This window comes from Tetrao urogallus (genome assembly GCF_951394365.1).
Source record: "Tetrao urogallus genome assembly, chromosome: 16".
Lineage (NCBI taxonomy): Eukaryota > Metazoa > Chordata > Aves > Galliformes > Phasianidae > Tetrao > Tetrao urogallus.
The window spans coordinates 811,618-831,469 of NC_136829.1; the positions used below are offsets into that span (position 1 = coordinate 811,618).

At 44.0% G+C, this 19,852-nt stretch overlaps 1 protein-coding gene across 2 annotated transcripts in view; it reads right to left on the reverse strand.

Moving 5' to 3' along the window:
- The window catches only part of RALGAPB (Ral GTPase activating protein non-catalytic subunit beta), a gene marked incomplete at both ends in the record, with an annotated part of 54,965 nt that overhangs the window by 7,736 nt on the left and 27,377 nt on the right, over nt 1-19,852 (reverse strand). The window contains 10 exons of one of the 2 annotated variants that reach the window (XM_079543221.1): nt 1,188-1,353; nt 3,976-4,134; nt 5,096-5,305; nt 5,905-6,057; nt 7,603-7,709; nt 9,418-9,605; nt 11,061-11,212; nt 13,775-13,957; nt 16,509-16,630; nt 18,555-18,687. In XM_079543221.1, the coding sequence (XP_079399347.1) occupies nt 1,188-1,353; nt 3,976-4,134; nt 5,096-5,305; nt 5,905-6,057; nt 7,603-7,709; nt 9,418-9,605; nt 11,061-11,212; nt 13,775-13,957; nt 16,509-16,630; nt 18,555-18,687 (1,573 nt within the window). Of the gene's footprint in view, nt 1-1,187; nt 1,354-3,975; nt 4,135-5,095; nt 5,306-5,904; nt 6,058-7,602; nt 7,710-9,417; nt 9,606-11,060; nt 11,213-13,774; nt 13,958-16,508; nt 16,643-18,554; nt 18,688-19,852 lie in introns of both variants that reach the window. The other variant, XM_079543220.1, reaches the window with a different exon arrangement.

Below are 19,852 nucleotides of genomic sequence, written 5' to 3' on the forward strand. Positions count from 1 at the left end.
CCCCACTTATTCCCACCTCACAGCTGGTAACACAGTCAGGCTGTCACAGTACAGAGAGCAAATAAGTCTTCAGTGGAGCCACAGTACCAGAAGATGACCAAACCACCTTTTCCTTTCTCCGTACCTCCTCCAGAAAGAACAGCAAAGGCTTTAAGCCGAATTATTTCTCTGAACCAGCTTACAGAGGAGCCCCTGGAACAGCTGCCTCAGCAAAAGCAGTGGAGAGGGGCCATCCAGCACACTGACACGCAGCCGTGGCCAGCGGCACGCCGGAGCTGGGGGCCATGCCTCACCATCAGGAAGCAAAGTCTCTCAAGCCCATTGCTCCCAGGGAGCAGCAACTCAACCCAAATTGAATTGCTTAAGAACTTCTTTCCCTTTGGGGCTGGGGGGATCAGAGGGGGAAGATGTGCAGCCATACTGACAACTCCAACCAGAAAAGGAAGAGAGAGGACTCTGCCCCAGTACAAAGCACAACAACTCCATCCTGAAAGAAATAACAAACCAAGCCCCGGCCATCCCGTAACCTCCCTTGACTCGTTCTGAAAAAGCCATACATCTGTTCTCTTAAGCCCTCCCCAACACCTCAAACCTTCCATCACTTGTAGTGATGTTCAGAAAAGCCTTTAGTCAGTCACAGTACCAGACAAGCCCAGAGGAAGAGTTGCTGTAGTGGAAAAGAAGCAGAGTAAATGAAGCAGGACAGCAGAAGAGCTGTGTGTGGGCTCCAGCCTCAGTGACCTACAAACAGCCACTTGTTTTCATTACTTACTACCAAGCATGATTGCAGCTAACTTACTCACCAACAGCTCATTTTAATCTACTTACAGAGCACAAAAAAAAAATCACACAATATTTCAAGCACATCTGTTAGTACACACTAAAATCTGTACCCAATTTCATCTGCATCTTGGTTTTGGATTACATAACAAAACTCACCAAGTCTGCTAGAAGTACGGGAAACGGTGTTCCTTGCTGAAACAACTTCCTCCCAACAACACAGACACACTGCTTTAATCACTTGGTCTTGAAGTTTAATCAATTTACACGTACCTTTCTAGAAAATGCCTTTTAAAATGTGAAGGAAGTATGCAAGTGTTCATACAGGCACACAGGAACAAAAAATTTAAACCAGTTTTATCCAATAGGAGACAAAACTCAGTGTTAGGCAGCTGACTATGCTTTACCTTGTTCAGGTCCCTCTTCATCACTGCAGCTGTTGATGGACCAGCTCGTGGAGACGTGCCCGGTCCACCCAGGATGCTTCCCCACATCGACAGACCAGCCAAGAGACAGCAAGAACTCCAGGAAGTGTGGCTGAACAATTCTGGAAGACTCCATGTTCTTCAGGATCTGAAACAACCAGCAGAAGCACGGTATGTGCAGGGGCTCCTGGAAATTGCTCTTTCCCTCCTCACCCTGCCTTTGTTTCTATCACCAAATTTTGTGTCACCAAAATGGTTTTGACAAACAGAGATCTTCAGCAAGTCAGGAACCCCAGGCTTTCTACATGGACACCGGTCCCCTGCTGCCCAGCCATCCTGCATGGCAACGTCCTGATTTCTGCCATCACTGCTGAAGCCTGAGATCACATTGCTACAAATGGTAATTTCAGGATCTATCCACACATCGGGGGTAAACCACAGACCTGGCCAGTGCAGAGTCTGCATCAATACCAGACATAACAAGAGGATTTTCTGGGCACGTTTCACTTTAGAGCGAGGGGAAGTTTTGGGAGAAAGGCGTTCTGTCACTACCTGTACATGACATGGTGATCTAGGGCACCACCTCACCACACATTAAATAATGAAACTGATTCTGCAGAACAATTTCCAGCAGGATTGCACGTGCACTTCAATCAAATGCCACCCCAAACTGCTCATTCTGAGCCTCAATCTCACTTTGCCCAAAGATCCAGGTTGTTTCCTCATCCAAATACCTCCTAATCCCAGTGTGACCGAGGGAGGCTGGAGAGCTGCACCGAGCGGAGCGCAGGGGAAGTGGATGGTTTGTTATTTGGCCTACTGGGCCACTGGGATACGGGGAAGAGACAACAGCACGCCGTGCGTCGTCCTTTCTTTCTGAGTCACAGGGAGTTTGTTCTGTGGCCAGAAGATCTCTGGAGCTTGTTTGTATGGGGCAGTGCTGGGACTCTCCCTGGGACACAGACTGCACTGGAGCAGAAACTGCACAGCTGGGGACAGGCTGGGAAGAAAGCTCCCAGCAAGGAAGGCCCTGTGCCCTGGCACCCAGCTCCAGCACCCTGCTCAATATTCAGCAGTGACTAGACACTGCACTGAAATATTAGCAATACGCTCAAAGTCAGAGCTACATTTCAGAATGAATTCAGAGAAGAGAGCAACATCAGCTGCAGAAAATACGTGAGCTCAAGGTCTACATAAATGTGTAGTTTTGTAGCTGAGCACCTTCAGAAAAAGAACTTAAATAAAGGTGAGGGAGCATGTTCAAAGGACATTTAATGTTATTAAGTATCATACTGTAACAGTGGTGTGCGCAGTTTCGTTACCCTGTACAAACAAATTCCACAACACCTTTCTAAGCCGTCAGCGTGCATCACCGCAGCAGAGAGACTGGGGCTCACTTAGGAACACCTCCATGAATGGCACTGCTCTAGGCTGTGCAGCATCAGATGTAGAGCTGCCACTGCTCCCTGTGACAGGAGTGGGAATCACCTTGCAGAGCAGAATTAGGTCCTGATAAGAACTGCATGAGCACATGCACAAGGATGGCTATGTAGCACCACACAGCCATCCCTACCCAAAGCAGTGCCGCAGCTCAGCCTTGATTCCTCTCTCGATTGCTAATATTGAAAATTACCACTGACTTATTTCTGTTCTCATTCTTTTCAACCACAGAAACAGCAGCAGTTTCTCCTCAGTTCAGGGCAGTAGAGACAAGCACCTTACCAGCTTGACTGCCTCTGACTTCTCACAACCGAGAAGGCTTAGGAATCACAGCAAGATGTCCTGGGATTCTGAAGCAGGAATGCCATCTTTACACTGTCTGTCTAATACCCACAATCTCTCATGTACAAAATATTTTTTTTATAATTGACATGGCAAATCTTCCTGAGTACAGACCACCAACTGGGTTTCCAAAGCTCTGTAAATTCTGCAGGACTAACGTCTGCACAGAAGTCTCACCTGTCTAAATCTGTAACTGCATACAAGCATCAGAGGAAAAAAGTATTCTGCTAGTCCAGCAAGAGCAGAACATTTCTGGACGGCTGGAAGGCATCGCGCCCCGTAACCTCACTGACTTTGGGGACCACTTACTTGCTGCTCTGAACATTGACTTGAAAACTCACAAACAGCACAATGCTGGCCTCAAGAATTGGTGGTGTGTTCCCCTCAGGTGTGGAAAGTGCTGCTGTGCTCTGACACCTGTATGCTGACAGCCACACGAGGCAATGACACACTCATCAGTTTTGAAGCCATGCCTCTACTCTTTAATAGAACAATTACAAATAGAAATGAGAAGTATTATAGAAATATCTCCACTGAGCCCATAAACCTGCTTAGAAACTCACAGCAAATTTCTAGATCACAGTCTGAAGAAATCATGGCTTAGATTTACACAAATTAACCTAATTAACATAATCGCATTTCAGCACAAATAGTATGATGTAAAGACTTACAAAGCAGTAATACTTTCTTGCAGTAAGTTTCTGATTTCTTTAACATATGTTTAACATCAAAATCAAATTAAATTACCTGGATATTGCACATACCAAGAACAAACTGCAGCTTTCCCTACAGACTGAAATGCATTTCTGATATGAATCTTTGAATTCCAAATACACCCTTTCGTTCATACACGTGCAAAAATCCTAAATGCAGATAATAAATCACCTTTCAAATGAAAAATATGCAGTGGTTTGTTACACCTCCTGTCTAAGTAAAGCCAAAGCCAATAACCACTGGTTCCAGAGCTCTGCCCCACGCATTCTCTTACCTCCTGGCTTGTCTTCTGGCCCGCCTTCATGTAGAAAATGAAAACAGTATCAAAAGGACGACAAGGCAGTAAGTCCAAGTACCCGAGGTCATCAAAAAATCCAGGCAGAGTAGAGTCAAGTGCAATCAGGTGGGGAGGTAGACGACTGTTAGCAGGCTCCTGTTGCATAGATCAGAGTTCAATAGCTTCAAAAAACGTTCCTGACTGAAAAGATCTCTGTGGTTTTCACACTGATCCGTTAAAAATGAATCAAAACCATGCAAAAAAAATTCTGATCCAATATAATAGTGTTATAAATGATCAACAACAAGCAGAAGTCTGACAGTTTGTTGCATTTAACTAATCCTTAGAAGAAAACTAACACTTTTCAAGTAAAACACAAGCAATAATTTGCTCAAAACATGCTCCATTCCACAACAAAAGCAGCAGACTTTCAAAATGCCACATTACTGTCTACAGCTGCATTGCATCTCGTTTTGCTTTTATTACTGTAACCTATACACCAGCAATATGCACAATATTAAGCATCCTTATGTTTATTTTTGCAATAGCTACTTTGCCTCCTAATGTTGATAGTTTTCTGGAAGAAAATGCAATAAATGAAAGGCAAAATTCTCACTTAAAAGGCAGAATTTCAGTTTAAGGATGTCGGTTTTTTCCTATACGTTGTTGGCATTTTAACTTCAAAAGGGACGATTCTACAGCCTAAATGTGGTTTAGCCATATGTAAACATTTTAGAGTACTTCAATACAATTTCTGGAACAGAAACTTGTATGGCAGTCATAATTTAGAAATGCTCACAAAGCATCCCTAACTCAATTTGGAAGAATAACACCAAATACAAACAGGTGAATGTGAGAGTTAATGCACCTACTGCAAAAGTAGACTAATAGCCACCCATTCAGAGCACGTTCAGCTTCAAGCAAGGCCTTTCACAACCCTGTTCTCAACCCTGAAAGATGGAAATTTGCCACCTAACTCAAGCACATGACAGCACAAAAGCAGCTGGCAATGCACAGAAAAATCTTCCACTATCGAAACTGAAGTTTTCCCCTTCTGTTAAGCCCAGCCATAGTGGTACTCATGCCATTAGTATAACACAAGGAATCATGAGGTCACCTTCAACGCCTCCAGCGACAGAAACCCGAAGTGGGAGAGGAAGAGGCGCGCAGTCTGGAACTCCTGTGCCGGCGATGGGGGCTTACACTCTGTGATTGGATCAGGAAAGCTCTTCTTACGCCACTCCTCCTCACTTTTCTGATCTATGGAAGTCTCAAAAATAATCTGCTGGGCCATGCCATTCCTCAGCTTCTCATGTCGCTCTTCGAGCTGAAATACATTGTACAGACATGAAGTACCAAACTCTCAAAGCACTAACAACAGCCCTGTCACACAGCAGAGCCATAAGTCACATGCAGCAGCTGCAGCTCCCCCAGGATGTTTACTAAAGCACTGTCAACGAGACCTTGCAAGGTTAACAGTGAATATCTCAAAACCTTGTTTGCCTGGGAGAGCTGTTGCAAATTTATGCACCCAGCATCAGATGCAGCATCTTCCTCCTAATGAATAAAAGCTAAAGTACTGCGAAGCTTTAGAATACTTCTGTTTTTGCATATGCACCATAAGAGATCTAACAAGTGCCCCTTCCATCTCCCTTGTGGATGCAACACATGACAAGCCACTGCTTCCTCGCAGTGCTGGTGTACAGGTTATTGGAATCCAGAATAAACTGCGCTGAGCTGTGCTCCCCAAGAGCACATCCAAGGCACTGCCATCTTCCTGGGCTGGTGCACAGATTCATTTGTTCAAAGTTCACGATTCCATTAAGTAGTGTGAATTAATCAAGCAGAAGAATAAGAAGTTAGCGTGTGATTCATGAACATGCAGAAAAATGAGCAAAATGAAGTCAAAGACAAAACCTCCCTTACCTCCTCATTCACAATTTCATGTAAATCAGGAATGCTTAAGTCTGCTTTCACAAATGGGATCTTGTCCACTTCTTCAGGAAAAGGCCGATGCTTCACACTGTATTTCAATCCAACATCATTTTTAGGAGCTGGTCGAGGTTCTGGTACAAAAGTCTGACAAAAAAAAAAAGGTGGGCAAGGAGACAGTTTGAGCTGGGGCATTGCATCAGTAAAAAATACCTGCTTATAGCAGATGGGAAATATTCTCTCCCATCACATGTTTACTAATCCTTACACGAGAGGTATTGTTAAAAAGCACTCAGACATGCCTCAGACTTGAATAGACTTGTACTGAAAATTAGATTAAAAATAAAAATAAAACAGAACAACAACATTCTGTCCCTTTTGGTGGTGGTAATCATCATGCCTATTACACTTGCTTACCACCTGAGTCTAAGCAGTTGCAAATCCTGTTAAAAACAGCAAGCTTGCGTGGCAACATCTTATTTTTAGGTTAAAATCTACCTCAACCATGTTTAAGGAAAGGTAACAGCTATGCCTTGCTGACTTATGATGAGCTCAACAAGTGAAGCTGAGAAGTACTGAAGTGAACAGCAGCAATGCTGTGGGCCAGCAGCAAGATGTCCCACCAGGGCAGCAACAGCCTTGCATTACCTATCATACAGTTTTGCTAATGCTGCTGTATTATGCTAGACAGTGCAATTCAAAAACTGACATCACTGATGAAAGCAACCGAAGGTTGCAGGTTTGCATGTGCCTAAGCTCCAAGCAAGAGAGACCTTTAATTACACCTTGAACAGTGCTTTATGAGTGTATTTATACCAAGTACACTTTAAAATGGCAAATCTTGAAGTTACATAATGCTTTTAAGTTGGAATGGTTCCCTTAGATCCCCAGCCAAAGTGTGACTTTTCTTTTGGTGTGGGAGGCAACACCCTTGGACTGACACTATTCAGCAAAACGCTTCAGCTGCAGTGACAGCATAGCTCCAAAAGGCATCCAGTGTAGGGTCCTCCCAAGGGCTGCACTACAGAGATCTACACGTTAATGTGACAGCTGGGACTGACAGGCCCACATTTCAGTTACATTATACAGTTTGAACATTTGGGAGATGTTTACAAACAAAGAAATTTTGGTAACACGAGGGTATAATCCACCAGGCAACTGCAATAAGAGATCCTACTTAAACACCATTTATTGGGCCATTTATCCTCCACTATTACTGTCCAGAATCATTCCAAAGTCCACCTATAGGCTTTTCCACAGCAGTTTTACAGCCGCCTTTGCAACACTGAACTCTGCAGTCTTAACAGCTGCTCTCTCAGCAGCATCTCACACGTTATCTCCAGACTTTGTTCCTTCTGCTGCAAAAGCCCTGCCTGACACCTAACATCAACACACTGAGCACACGGTCCATTGCTTCATCAGCTTAGAAGATGCTTCTAAGACACGAGAATAAGGAGAGTTCTTCCACCCTCCTACACAAACCTAGAAGGCAACAGTACTTTCACAGCCTATATTTCATATTAATCACGAGTTGTAAAGAGTCACCAGAGATGCGTCACATTACCTACAGCTAAAGGCCCCGTGGCTCAGCCTTAATGTATAATCACCAGATCTGTGGGGCTGTCTCACATTAGTGGAATTTCAGCTGAACATCAATAAGTTAAAGATTTCTTTATGGGCTTTGATAGAGACCTTTTGATTTGCTTTAGCTCCTCTTGGTAAAAGACAGAGTTGCTGGGCCCATGCAAATCTTCCAGATGTCCCACGGATCAAAACCGTGACAGAGGGGAAGGAGTCATCTGCAAAGCACATGGGTGAAGAGAAAAATACGTCATCAAAACCACAAATACTTCATTGAACAGTAATTAAACTGTAAAAAAGCACACACATTACAGACATTTTGTTTTCAAGGAAAACTCCCACCCTGACCCTAAAGACAAATTCTGGTGAGAAGCAAACACTGGATGCAATCCCCCTCTCTGCAGCAGAGAACTACTCTGTTCTGCAGTAGCCAGATCAGCTCCATTTCATCATTAAAAGTAACCTTAGTCCAAATTCATGCAGATCACCGATTTTCTCTCCAAATTATTCCCATGAATTAAAAAAAAAAATTATTCAGCCGCTGCCTGTTTAGGTACAACAAATGTTCATGCAGAAACATGTGGTTTCCATGACGCCCCCATGAGTTTCTGTGAAGGTCCCACACAAATAATGGCAAGAGGAATGGTGGAAAGCATCCATCAGTCAAACTAAGATGGGGGAAGATTCTAACTTTACGCAGTGAAAACATTTCTAAAAGAAGCCAGGCACTGGAATAGGGACAGAGAAACTCCCCCGAGGCTTCCAAGCCCTCCCTGCACAAAGCCATGAACAACCTACTCTGGGTTCAATATCGACTCTGTTCAGAGAGCAGCTCAGACTGCAGTCCTCCCACTGTGCCTTTCCACTTGCACAGTCAGGGCTCTGTGGCAGGGATTCCAGTCTCCCTTCAAGGCTTAAAGGCCAACTTAGAAGAGGAATCACACCTCTACAGTTTCTCACCTTTTAAAGACATGTGTCTCATCTTTTGTGCATGTAAACCATAAACTGACACCACTGGGTAACTACCAGACAGCCACTTCTTTGCTGGCATTTCACAGGCAGCACACCAGGCCCCGCAATGATTCACTACAGCAGTCTGCCTCAGAACAGAGCTGACACACTTAAGCATTACTGCAATTAATCTTGTATTTCAAGGGGGATTTGTAAGCAAGTTCTGCACAGCAAGTAAAGCTAATTTAATTTCTGATTATAATAGCTTTACAGGATTCCTCAGTAATTCATTTAGCACAGGCAGAATAAGGGTGAGAAGTGCTCAGCTGTTCTGGCACGTTCCATACCCCTGCAGTCAGGAACACGTTGGCTCCAACCCAGACTGAGGGTGGACGTGTGGCAATGGCTGCAGGATCTGCACAGCGATTCCCCACGAGATGGGAGCATTCTGGAACACAACTCGTAAGAAACCAGCTTCCCTCTTAGCATTGGTGAAGCGAGTGCAGGAGAAGAGTTTCATTGATTCTGTTAGGCGATGCTTTGATACACGAGGATTCACAGGGGGAAGGTAAGGAGATCAGTTATTCAGCTCAAAGCATCATGTAAGTAACAGATTTTTTTAATACATGCTATCCTTGGTCAAAGCACGGATGTCTTCATACCGCAATGGTACTGCTTTTGTCCACCAGCTACCATTCTGATGGCACTCAGCTGCACTCATCTGGTCTCAAAGGATGAAAGGCAACCGTGTGAACTATTTAGGAGGGCTTGTATAAGCCTGACTATCGCTGACATGGACGTTAGCCCTGCCACTTCATTCCAGAGCAACATTCCATTCAGCTGCATGTCCACAGATGAGGTGGGGCCCAGAAAGACGACAGAACCACACGATGTGGTACCTTTTTTTTGTTTTCCTATAGCTCCATGCTGGGAGTTTTAACAAGAGGAACAAGGAATAGTGACTGCTGGACTTACTTTGTTCGTTCCCTAGAGGCTGCTCCAACATTGCCAGGATGACACTGTTATCCAAAACAAAGTAACGGAAACTATGCTTGTTTATGGTGGGCAGGCGAGAATATTTAATTAACGTGGTTTCATTCACTAAGCTGCAAGGGGAAGCAGGGCCGCTGGGAGAAGGGAAGGCTCCAAGTAACTGCATAATACTGCAAACGGGAAGAAAAGACAGAAGTCACCACAGATTAAGACCTACTGTCCCACCCAAGCACAGACTTTCACTCCATTCTTCACTGGGATCTCGACATAGCAGCTACCCTTATGGGTAGCACAAACCAATTACTGCACTATCCCATCAGCCTGTCTTAAAAGAGAACCAGTAATTTCAGAAAAAGTGTAGATGAATCCTTCAAAGAAGAGTAACCTGCCCATAGAACAAGTTCATCTATAATCAAGGTCATAAAGACAGTAAGATACATTTTAGAGCAAAAAATAATCTGTAGTTCTACAGTTTTTTTATGTTTGTTCTTATAAGAACATTATGGATGATCTGAGGTACTCCTCCATAATTTAACCCACTGTTCAATACCAACAAGCAAGGCACACACAGTGCTCCTAAGAATACATATATATTTAAATAATTTGAAATTGTGCAGGATCTTCCCAACAGAAAACTGCCATGACAGGAGCCAACAGCAGGAGCAGAGGTTTCCATGCAGTGTCACTGACTGGAGTTCACATGTTTTGAATGGGTCTGCACTCAGATCTATACTAAATTTACAGAAGTCCTACTGCCACACTTTTCCCTTGGAAAACAGATATCTGCATGCCTCTAAACAAAAGAAAAAGGGCACTTTCAGGCAACAAGAAAAATTTATCCACAAGTGCCAATGAGAAGCTGCTTTCATAATGACACCATTGTTTTTACTAATAGTAAAGTTTATAGTGATTTTATTGTGAAGTAAAACAAACTAAATAAGCAAGCAGCTCTCACCTTTTGCAACACATGTTTATCCTACTCATCTTCAGTTTGTCATGTCTACACCACCATGCTATTCGTGCAGTATAACAGCACTTTCCAGCTTCTCTGGAGTGAATCTCAATTTACTTCTGTGCTCCCCCTCCTCACCCACACATCATCTGCAATCACATTTCCAGCAGAGTCTCCCAGATCTATTAAGCAAGCCCAGTTCAGTGAGCAGAATGACGTCCCACCCTGCCTTAGCTTATAGCTGCTACGTGTGTCACTGCCTGCTGTGTTACACAGGGACAGCAGCTACCGTGTGGGGAAAAGCATGGGGAAAGCATAACTTGTCAGGCCAAGGAGAAGGCTGCAGGCCTGGAAGGACAAGGTGACAAGGGGAAGAGGGAGACAAGGAGCTACTCTCTGCACTGGCAAAGAGCAGAACATCAGGGGCTGCAGGAAGGTTTTGCTCTCCAAGGAAAGGAAGGGGCAGAAAGAAGACAGCAATTACAGGAATCTTTCTTTTGCTACACGTCTGTAATGGAAGGGGGAAGACAACCCTGCCCAAAAGACAAAACAGAAGGAACTTCTGGGTGACTTTTCAGATGCCCTCAACTACATACCAGGTGGAAACCCCCCATTAAAGCATTCTCTGACAAAGCAATGCTAAACATTGAACACGCTCTGAGAAATCACATACCACGTTAACGTAGCTTCTGCAGCATCCTTCACTCTCATGGATGCAGGGTTTGGTTCCTTATCTCCTTTGTACTTCACCTCTTGTTCGCTGCTCTTGGATTTACTTCCCGAAATACCCAGCTCCACAATCTCCAGTACCTCTTTTAGACAATCCTAAAACACACGAGGAACTACCTTAAAACAGAAGCATTCCAACAGACGTCTCAGAGACCTCAGAGAAACAGCAACAGATGACTCATCTAAGCAGTGTGCTGCTTCTGGTACGAGCTCAGAGATAAAGGCAGAAAATTATTTTAACAGACAGTGTTGAAATAAGATCACATTTGCTAGATTAATTGTATTTTCTCCGTATATAGATGTCTAATTGTGTTAGTGTGCCTCTACATCCAGCGCTAGAAAGTGCTCTGAATTAATATATACACAACGTCTTCCATTAGACATGTACAAAACAGCCAAGAGAGCTAGGAATGCAATTGAAAAATATAAACATATTTTAAACAATAAACGCATTTCTGAAATTATCTGCAGAAAATTTAATTAAGTTCTCAGGATATTAAGAATGAACTCATCTGGAAAATTTTCCAGAATCTTTCAATTGCCAATAGCATCCATAAGGAAGGATAATATATGTGGTATCTAATTCATCAAGAGAACAATAACAGTGTTCTAAAAGCGCACAGCAAAGCATCAACAAACACACGACAGAAGAGGCCAGCACTCAGTGGGATCACTGCTACGACTGCCCAATATTGCTCACTGCAAAGTCATTTACTGAAAATATCTGGATTGCTACAACAAAAGTTCTGATCTGATGGCTAAACAAGGGAATAAAGAGGAAAGCTTTCTCAAGAACAAGTAGCAGTCTACAATGAACACTAACTACACAAATAAATCAGCAGTTTTAACCACCAGAAACCAGGCAGGGTTCTGCACTTTGGCCTGTGCTGTTTCTTGAATACACAATTTATGCAGAAAAACAAACAAAGAAAGAGAAACGAAGCATAATGTAACTTTATAACCTGTGCTGTGCCACATCCCAGGAAATCACCCCTTTCCTGGTCACCTACAACCAACAGCCAGTATCCCAAAGTACATGCAGAAAGCATCTTTATTGAAAACCCTCCCTGTTATTCTTTGTTATTTTTAACATATATTTGCAGATTACTGAGCTGCCACTGTAAGCAGACCTACAACAAAAGCAGATGCTCATGCAAAAAAAAAGATTTTTTTGAGACTATGACAGGAGGCGATCAGATCAGCAACATGCATCTTTCATACTCCCTTAGGAAGCTGTACCCTGGATCAAGGTTTGCCTTGCTCAGCTTCTAGAAAACTTCTGGTGAAGATGCCAAGGGTGAGTCCTGGCACCAGTGCTGTTCAACATCTTTATCAGTGACCCAGACAGAGGGATTGGGTACACACCCTCAGCACTCAGTCTGACACTGAGTGATGCAGGCCATAGAACAGAAGGGCTGCCACCCACAGGGGCCCAGAAAAGCAACATCAACTTAACGAGGCTCAACAAGGCCAAGTGCAGGGTGTTGCACTGGGCTGGGACAATCCCAGATATGTGTTCAGACTGGGAAAAGAATTCCTTCAGAGCAGTCCTGGAGAAGCTGACACAAGCCAGCAGAGTGCAACTGGAAAGCCAACAGTATCCTGCGCTGCATCAACAGAGGGGGCAGTGGGGCAGGGAAGGCATTGTCCCACTCTGCTCTGCCCTTGTGATACTGCATCAAGAGTACTGTGTCCAGGCCTGGGGCCTCTGCACAGGATGGATGCAGAGCAATTGGAGAGGGTCCTGAAGAGGCCATGAAGATGATCAGAGGGCTGGAGCACCTCTACTATCAAGAAAGGTTGAGGTAGTTGGGTTTGTTCTGTCTGGAGAAGACACCAGGTACTGCTGTCCGTTACTTGGACGGGGCTTATAAACAGGGGAGACTGACGTTTTACAGTCTGATAGCTATAGGATGAGAGAGAATGGCTTTGAATTAAAATAGGGGAGATTCAGGTTAGATATTTGAAGGAAATTCTGTACTCAGAGGGCGGTGAGGCACTGTTGCTGCTGCCCTGAGAAGGTGGGGATCCCCATCCCTGAGGCACACAAGGCCAGGCTGGATGGAGCCCAGGGCAGCCTGATGTGATGCCTGATTTAATGACTGGCAACTCTGCCCATGGCAAGGGGGGTGGAGCTCAGTGATCTTTAAGGTTCCTTTCAACTCAAGCCATTCTATGATTCTTATGATTTTACGATCATCAAAACATTAGCATTAAAGAAATTCCACTGTTAAATTTAGAAAATTCCTTAGATAGTTAAGAGCTGAGAAATGAGAAAAGACATTGCTTTTAGAAGCTTATCTGCTGCAGGTAACTACACTATTGACACACCAATAATTCTCATATTTCTCCACTATTTTTCTGCTTTTCCAATTTCAGGTTTTTTTCTTCTTTTTTTTCAGTCCATAAAGCAAGAAGAAAGATCAAAATATTTTCTTATAAACATGAAAGGTGGTTGCATAGCCAAAAATATTCTCAGTGAATGAAAAGGAGAAATCAAAACTGAAAGCTATTTTCCAAGTAAACTAGTTTTGGAATTCCTGCTATGCTTCTGAAAACTACAAAGATGTGTTGTTTTAAAGTCTGAAACATTGACAGCTGGGGACAAAAAGCAAATCAGTCTTGGGGGCTAAGAATACACACATCAGAGATTCTTACCTTCTCATCCAGCATGTCAGGATGCTCAGTGAGCCACACACAGAGGCACTGGAAAGCTGCAACTATCACAGAGTGAAGGTCACGGGAGTGGAGCGGGGCCGGCCGGCTGCACTGGAACACTATGTAGCTGCATACAGAACTAATAGCTCTCTTTTGGTCGGAGGAATCAACAAGCACTTTCACCTGTGTGAAGCAAGGAAAAGAGGACTGTCAGGTGAGAATTTCTTCCCAAAACCTTCCAGAGAAGAAACAGCTTTTGAAAGCATTTCTAAATGCAGCTTTAAGAAATGCGAATAAACAGTTGAGCTATTTCATGGTACAAATGTTAAACAGGGATGGATACTGAAATTGAAAGAAACGCTGCAGTAAGGAGCCACCACCCTGCTGGGTTTGTTTCCAAGAGCAAGAATGATACCAATCTGGTTTGATAAGAAACAAATTGTAAGCTGAATAAATTTGTGTTTTAAACTTATTTTCAGCAAAAACCTCTCCTTCAGCTACAGCAGCCCCACTCACATCCACGCGGTCCCTCTAAGAAACCACTCACTGCCCAGTCTCCCATCCAGAGGGCTTCATTCTGCTCCTGTCCTTTTCCACTAGGCAAATTCTGTCAGCGGAGTGATTTTCTTTCACTTTCTCACTGACAAACAACCGTGCTCAGACAAGCAGATTAACCAGAAAAAAAAACATTTGCAGAAAACCCCCTCAGCTCCTATCCTTGCCCAGATGGGCTTCAGGGAGCAAGGCTCCAGGCCGTGAGGGCTAACAAAGAGCTGTGCACTCCGAGTGACGAGGATCAGCAGTCTGAAGTTAACCAGGTCACCAAATCTCTCTTCTTCATGTGAGCTGACACAGGAGCTCTCAGGTAAACCTGGATTTTTCTACTCTGCAGAGTTTGACCATGCCATATAAAGTCTTATTCGATATTGGAGGGGCACCACCAGCATCCTGCTGACTGGTTTTGCAGGTGACAACACGGGAGCCAGACAGCTGTACTCAACAAGGGCACGTACGACTGTTTGGAGCCCGACACAGTACTTCCTTTGGAAGCGTAAGATATATGGCAGAGTCCCTTTGAGATCAGCTTAGGACAAGAGGCTGTTTCCAGCACTCTTGCAGGAAACAGGATTTTTCTAATGGACCAAATCCCAGTAATAACCTGCAGCTGAAAAGATACAGGACAAGGCATCCCTTAACCTGAAAAGGGTTTTGGGAATTGTGGTTTCCAAAGGTGAAAGCAGAATGGACTCTCTGCTCTGCAGCTATGCAATATGTGGAGATTTCTTTCCACTTGGTTCATCACTAAGAGAAGGAGGACTACCCTGCATGTCCCAGAAGAATCACTTCAGTCACCTAAGAGTTACACAGAGATTACAGTGTTTAATATTAAACTGGGTAGATATTTGAAAACATGTTTTTATATTCTCATCTCATTGCACAAAGAGGGGACAGGAGAATATCCTAACTGAATCAGGAACCCCCGTTTCTGTATTGTGCTCTGGAACACTCCAAAACCATGTTTGAACTCATTGCCGAATACTTCCAAATGTGTCCTTCAGCTCATGCTACCGCAGAAACGAAAGCAGCATGCAGCCCACCATGGCTCAGTGCTGACTCCAAGCTTTAAAAGAGCCCTGTGACATACATATTCAAAGGGAATACATCAGGGAACGCCCAGCTGCTGCACCAGTTCATTGTGGCTGCTGTAAATACACCAAAGCATTGCTTAGCAAACATCACAACCTCCAGACTGGGAACAATAAGTGTCCTCAAGCAGAAAGGGACATTTTACTTTTCATCAAAAAAGGACCCCCCAACCCAGCATTTAGTTATTTACTATTCACTAACTTGCTAATTACTCCAGCTACTTGCCAGGTGAGTTTCCTTACAGTTAAGGAACAGAGACCACAACTGAGGGTGCTAAAACAGAACAGGAGTGGTTCATCTAGGAAGTGGTGAAGAGAAACAGCACAGCTAGTCTGAGGAACAGAGCTGTGTGAAGACAAAGCTCCCAAGCAGGTGACACCTTCACATTAAGAAGGTGTCACACATAGCTCAGAAAATTACTTTGCACGTGACACAAAAGGAAAAAAGTTGGCACAGCACTTACAAAAAGGGCAATCAAATTTTTTATGTCCTGGTCTATTTCCAACCCTGATCAGCAGCAACAGAAACTCTTGTTTGGTTTGTCCACCCACTGTGCAACCAGCCTTAGAAACATCTAACAAAGTAACCTATGAGAAATGGTTCACGGTGGAGTTGAAAACTATGGGCTGAAGCCCACGCTGCCCACTGGAAGCTCAGTGGTACGGTTTTCTTCCAGCTGTTCAACCTAATATGTCAGATTCATCCACTGCAGTGTGAAAAAACAGTGACAACAAAACAGAACCTAAACACAAAGCAAAGCAAAACCACACATGAGAACCCATGAGAACGATTAGAAGCCATCCAGCTAAAATCAGCCAGAATCACACAGTAGGGCTAGTGTATCTGAAGCAGCCACCTTGAGCTTCACCTTCAGCCCAAAGGCATTCACTGCACTCACTCGACTTAAATCACTGAGCATATACACTAGGATAAGACAGAGCAATCCTACACAAAGAGGATGTACCCTCTTTGCTCCAAACAGAACGTCTGCTGACAGACGTCTGCCTGGTGGCATGATTTTCACCTGAAGAGAACAGGAATCGTCCCTTTGAGAAGAGGCTGGAGTAACCACAGCTTCGTCTCTCACCTTTGCCAATCCAGAGAGAAGTTCCAGCGCAGCCAGTGAGATGCTCATGTCCTGCCTCCACTGCGAGTTCAGCCTCTGGGTTACCAGGTGAATGCTGCGTATCAGAAGTCCCGCAGCCGTATCTGTATTAAGAGCTAGGATGTAACCCCAGTAACACATACCACAGGGAGGGAAAATAACTAAGCATTAGTAACAATAAGCAAAGCACAGGAACAAGCCAAAGCAGCCACGATACGCACATAAAATTACATACAACCCAGAATCTGGAAATTTGGCTAACTCCCTTGTATGCAACACCAGTACACAATACAAATCTATTCAGATTAGCACCTTGTATCAATTTGGTTGTTTCTTCTAAAGACATTTCGGACAATCACAGCACTGGATGCATTTCAGCAGCAGAACAGCCTGTGTTGGGTTGTGCTGCTGTTTGCTACCGTGCTTACACCGCTGCAGTGTCTTGCAGACTCAGAAGAATTTAGGCATTAGTCACGTATGTTAGACATCAGTACTCACACTGAGTCATAGTAATGAACAGAGCACATGTAACTTCAGATACCTAGGCCAGAAGTTACCTATTCTCTCTATGCACAGCATTTATCAGAAGCTGCATTAGGTATTTATGTGCAGATAATGAAAGAAACCAACCTGGAAGATATAATTGTTTCTAAATGTTTAATTTTCCTGTACCTTTGGCTAACATTAAAAACAAAGAGGTGCTTTTAGGAGCAGTTGCTCATAACTTCATTGTATTAGGAGCACAAATATTATATACACTTGTTAAAACTGAAGTAGGCAAATTCATTTCAGCACCAATGCTCTCTGCCAGTCTAGCAGCAGATTCACATGTCAGCTACAGTTAACCAGTAAAAATAAACCATCTTGTTTCCAATTTTCCCTTCAAGCATTCAGTAGAAATGTTGAAATTCCTTTTGTAAGTGTATTATAACCTTACCTTGTGGGCACAGAATTCTTTTTCTTAAATCCAGTAAAAGGAATCAATAATGCCAACAAATTCAGGGCCAGATATTACAAAAAATATCTTTCAATTTACACGTATGGTTTGAAAAGTCAGCGACTCAACAACTTAAAACATGAGGGTTTTTTAGCCTTACAAAGGAACATTTTACACTGCAAGGTGCCAAAAACACTTGCCAATGAAAACACAGGAATTATATACGTAATTAAGGTGGTGTGGTAAAAACCAGCACTTCAAGTCACTTCAGACAAATCCGTTAGAGAAATAACTAACATTTAAACAAAATCCTGCATCTGTATGTAACGTATATATGTGAATATGCTAAAGCTTTCCCACTAATCTCTCCTCCTACATGGAGAACTGGGGGAAGAAGCATTTTTATCTGGTGAGAATGGAGTTTCCCACCTAGCCTACAAGGTGGTCTGTTCTCACATTCACTTCACCAATTAACATCCATTGCACTGCTAAAGCATGAAGGAGCAAATGAAATTCCAGAATCTCCACATTCAGCTGGCTTACCACATAGACTAAGAAGGACATAAATTCTACTAAAAGATTCGAAAAGGGCACAGTACAGGACATCACAAACCAATGTTAATTGAAGAGATCTTGTTATAACAAATGACACATTGCAAGCGTTCTGCCTCTTTATCTTGCAGAAACAGGAGTCCCCCAAATGGTCTTTAAAAACAGTTAAGAAAAGGTACTACTAAACTTGGAATGCTATCAAAATGAATGAAGCCATTAATTTGCACCTGGTATATGTTTATGGCATCACTGTTCATGAAAACACATGATAAAGTACAACAGTTTTCCACGAGCTTTTTTAAAAACTGTATTGGGAGAGTCCTTTAGCAGGTTAAACACCAACCAACACAGAACCAGCCAGCACATGTGAGCACCACACACGGGTGCATACGGGATCAAATCAGCAATGAACAAAGGAGTATCCATCTTGGCTTCAAAACACCCGCACACATTAATTATGAGCCAGAACTACAAAAGGAGAAAAACAAACATCAAGTTAGGATATTATAATACCATTTTTTCCAAAGAGCTGTCCTTACCATAATCCCTTAGAAGGGCTTGTGCTGGTCGTTCACTATCTGGTGTTGTAGGCTCCGTACTGCCGCCACTTGCAGTACTAATGCCACTGTTAGTACGACTGTGGCTTTTGAAGAGGTTGTTTTCACCACCATTCTGCAAATTTAGGAAAAAGAAATTAGAAAAGTGAAAACCCAGCAAGAATGTAACCTAGCCACCATTGTTAAAGACCAACATCATCTTCTATGAACGAGTGACTCGTCTGGTAGAGGATGGAAAGGCTGCTGCCATAGCCCACCTAGACTTCAGCAGAGCCTTTCATGCTGTCTCCCACAGAATCCTCCTGCAGAAGCTGGCAGCCCGTGGCTGGGACAGCTACACTCTTCACTGGGTAAAGAACTGGCTGCAGGGCTGGGCCCAGACAGTGGTGGTGAACAGAACTGCATCCAGCTGGCAGCCAGTCAGGAGAGCTGTGTTCCTCAGCAGTCAGTACTGGGGCCAGTCCCGTTTAAAGGTGTTACTGATGATCTGGATGAGGGGATTAAGTGCACCCTCAGGACACCTGCTGATGACACCAAGCTGGGAGGAAGTGTCAACCTGCCTGGGGGTAGGAAGGCCCTACAGAGGGGTCTGAACAGGCTGATCGATGGGCTCAGGCCAACTGCATGAGCTTCAGTAGGACCAATTGCAGAGCCATGCCCTTTGATCACAACTCCATGCATTGCTACAGGCTTGGGGCACAATGGCTGGAAAGTTGCACACAGAAAAAGGATCTGGAGGTGTTAGCTGACAGCTGGCTGAACATGAGCCAGCAGTGAGCCCGGCTGGCCAAGAAGCCAATGGCATCCTGGCTTGTGTCAGAAACTGCACAGCCAGCAGGAGGTGATCGCACCTCTGCAGCCAGCACGGGTGAGGCCGCACCTCAAGTGCTGTGCTCAGTGCTGGGCCCTTGACTACAAGAAAGACACTGAGACCATGGGAGCGCATCCAAAGAATGGCAACGAAGCTGTGAGGGGTCTGGAGCACAAGATTACGAGGAGCAGTTGAGGGAACTGAGATGGTTCATTGTGGAGAAGAGGAGGCTTAGGGGAACCTCATCGCTCTCTACAACCATCTGAAAGGAGGTTGCAGTGAGATGGGGGTCAGCTTTTTCTCCCAGCTGATTAGTGATAGGATGAGAGGTAACGGTCTTAAGTTGCACCAAGAGAGGTTCAGGTAGGATATCAGTGAAAGCTTCTTAAAAAGAGTGGTCAGGCATTGGCACAGGCTGCCCAGGGAAGTGCTGGAGTCACTGTCCTTTGAGGGACATGTTTTAGTGGGC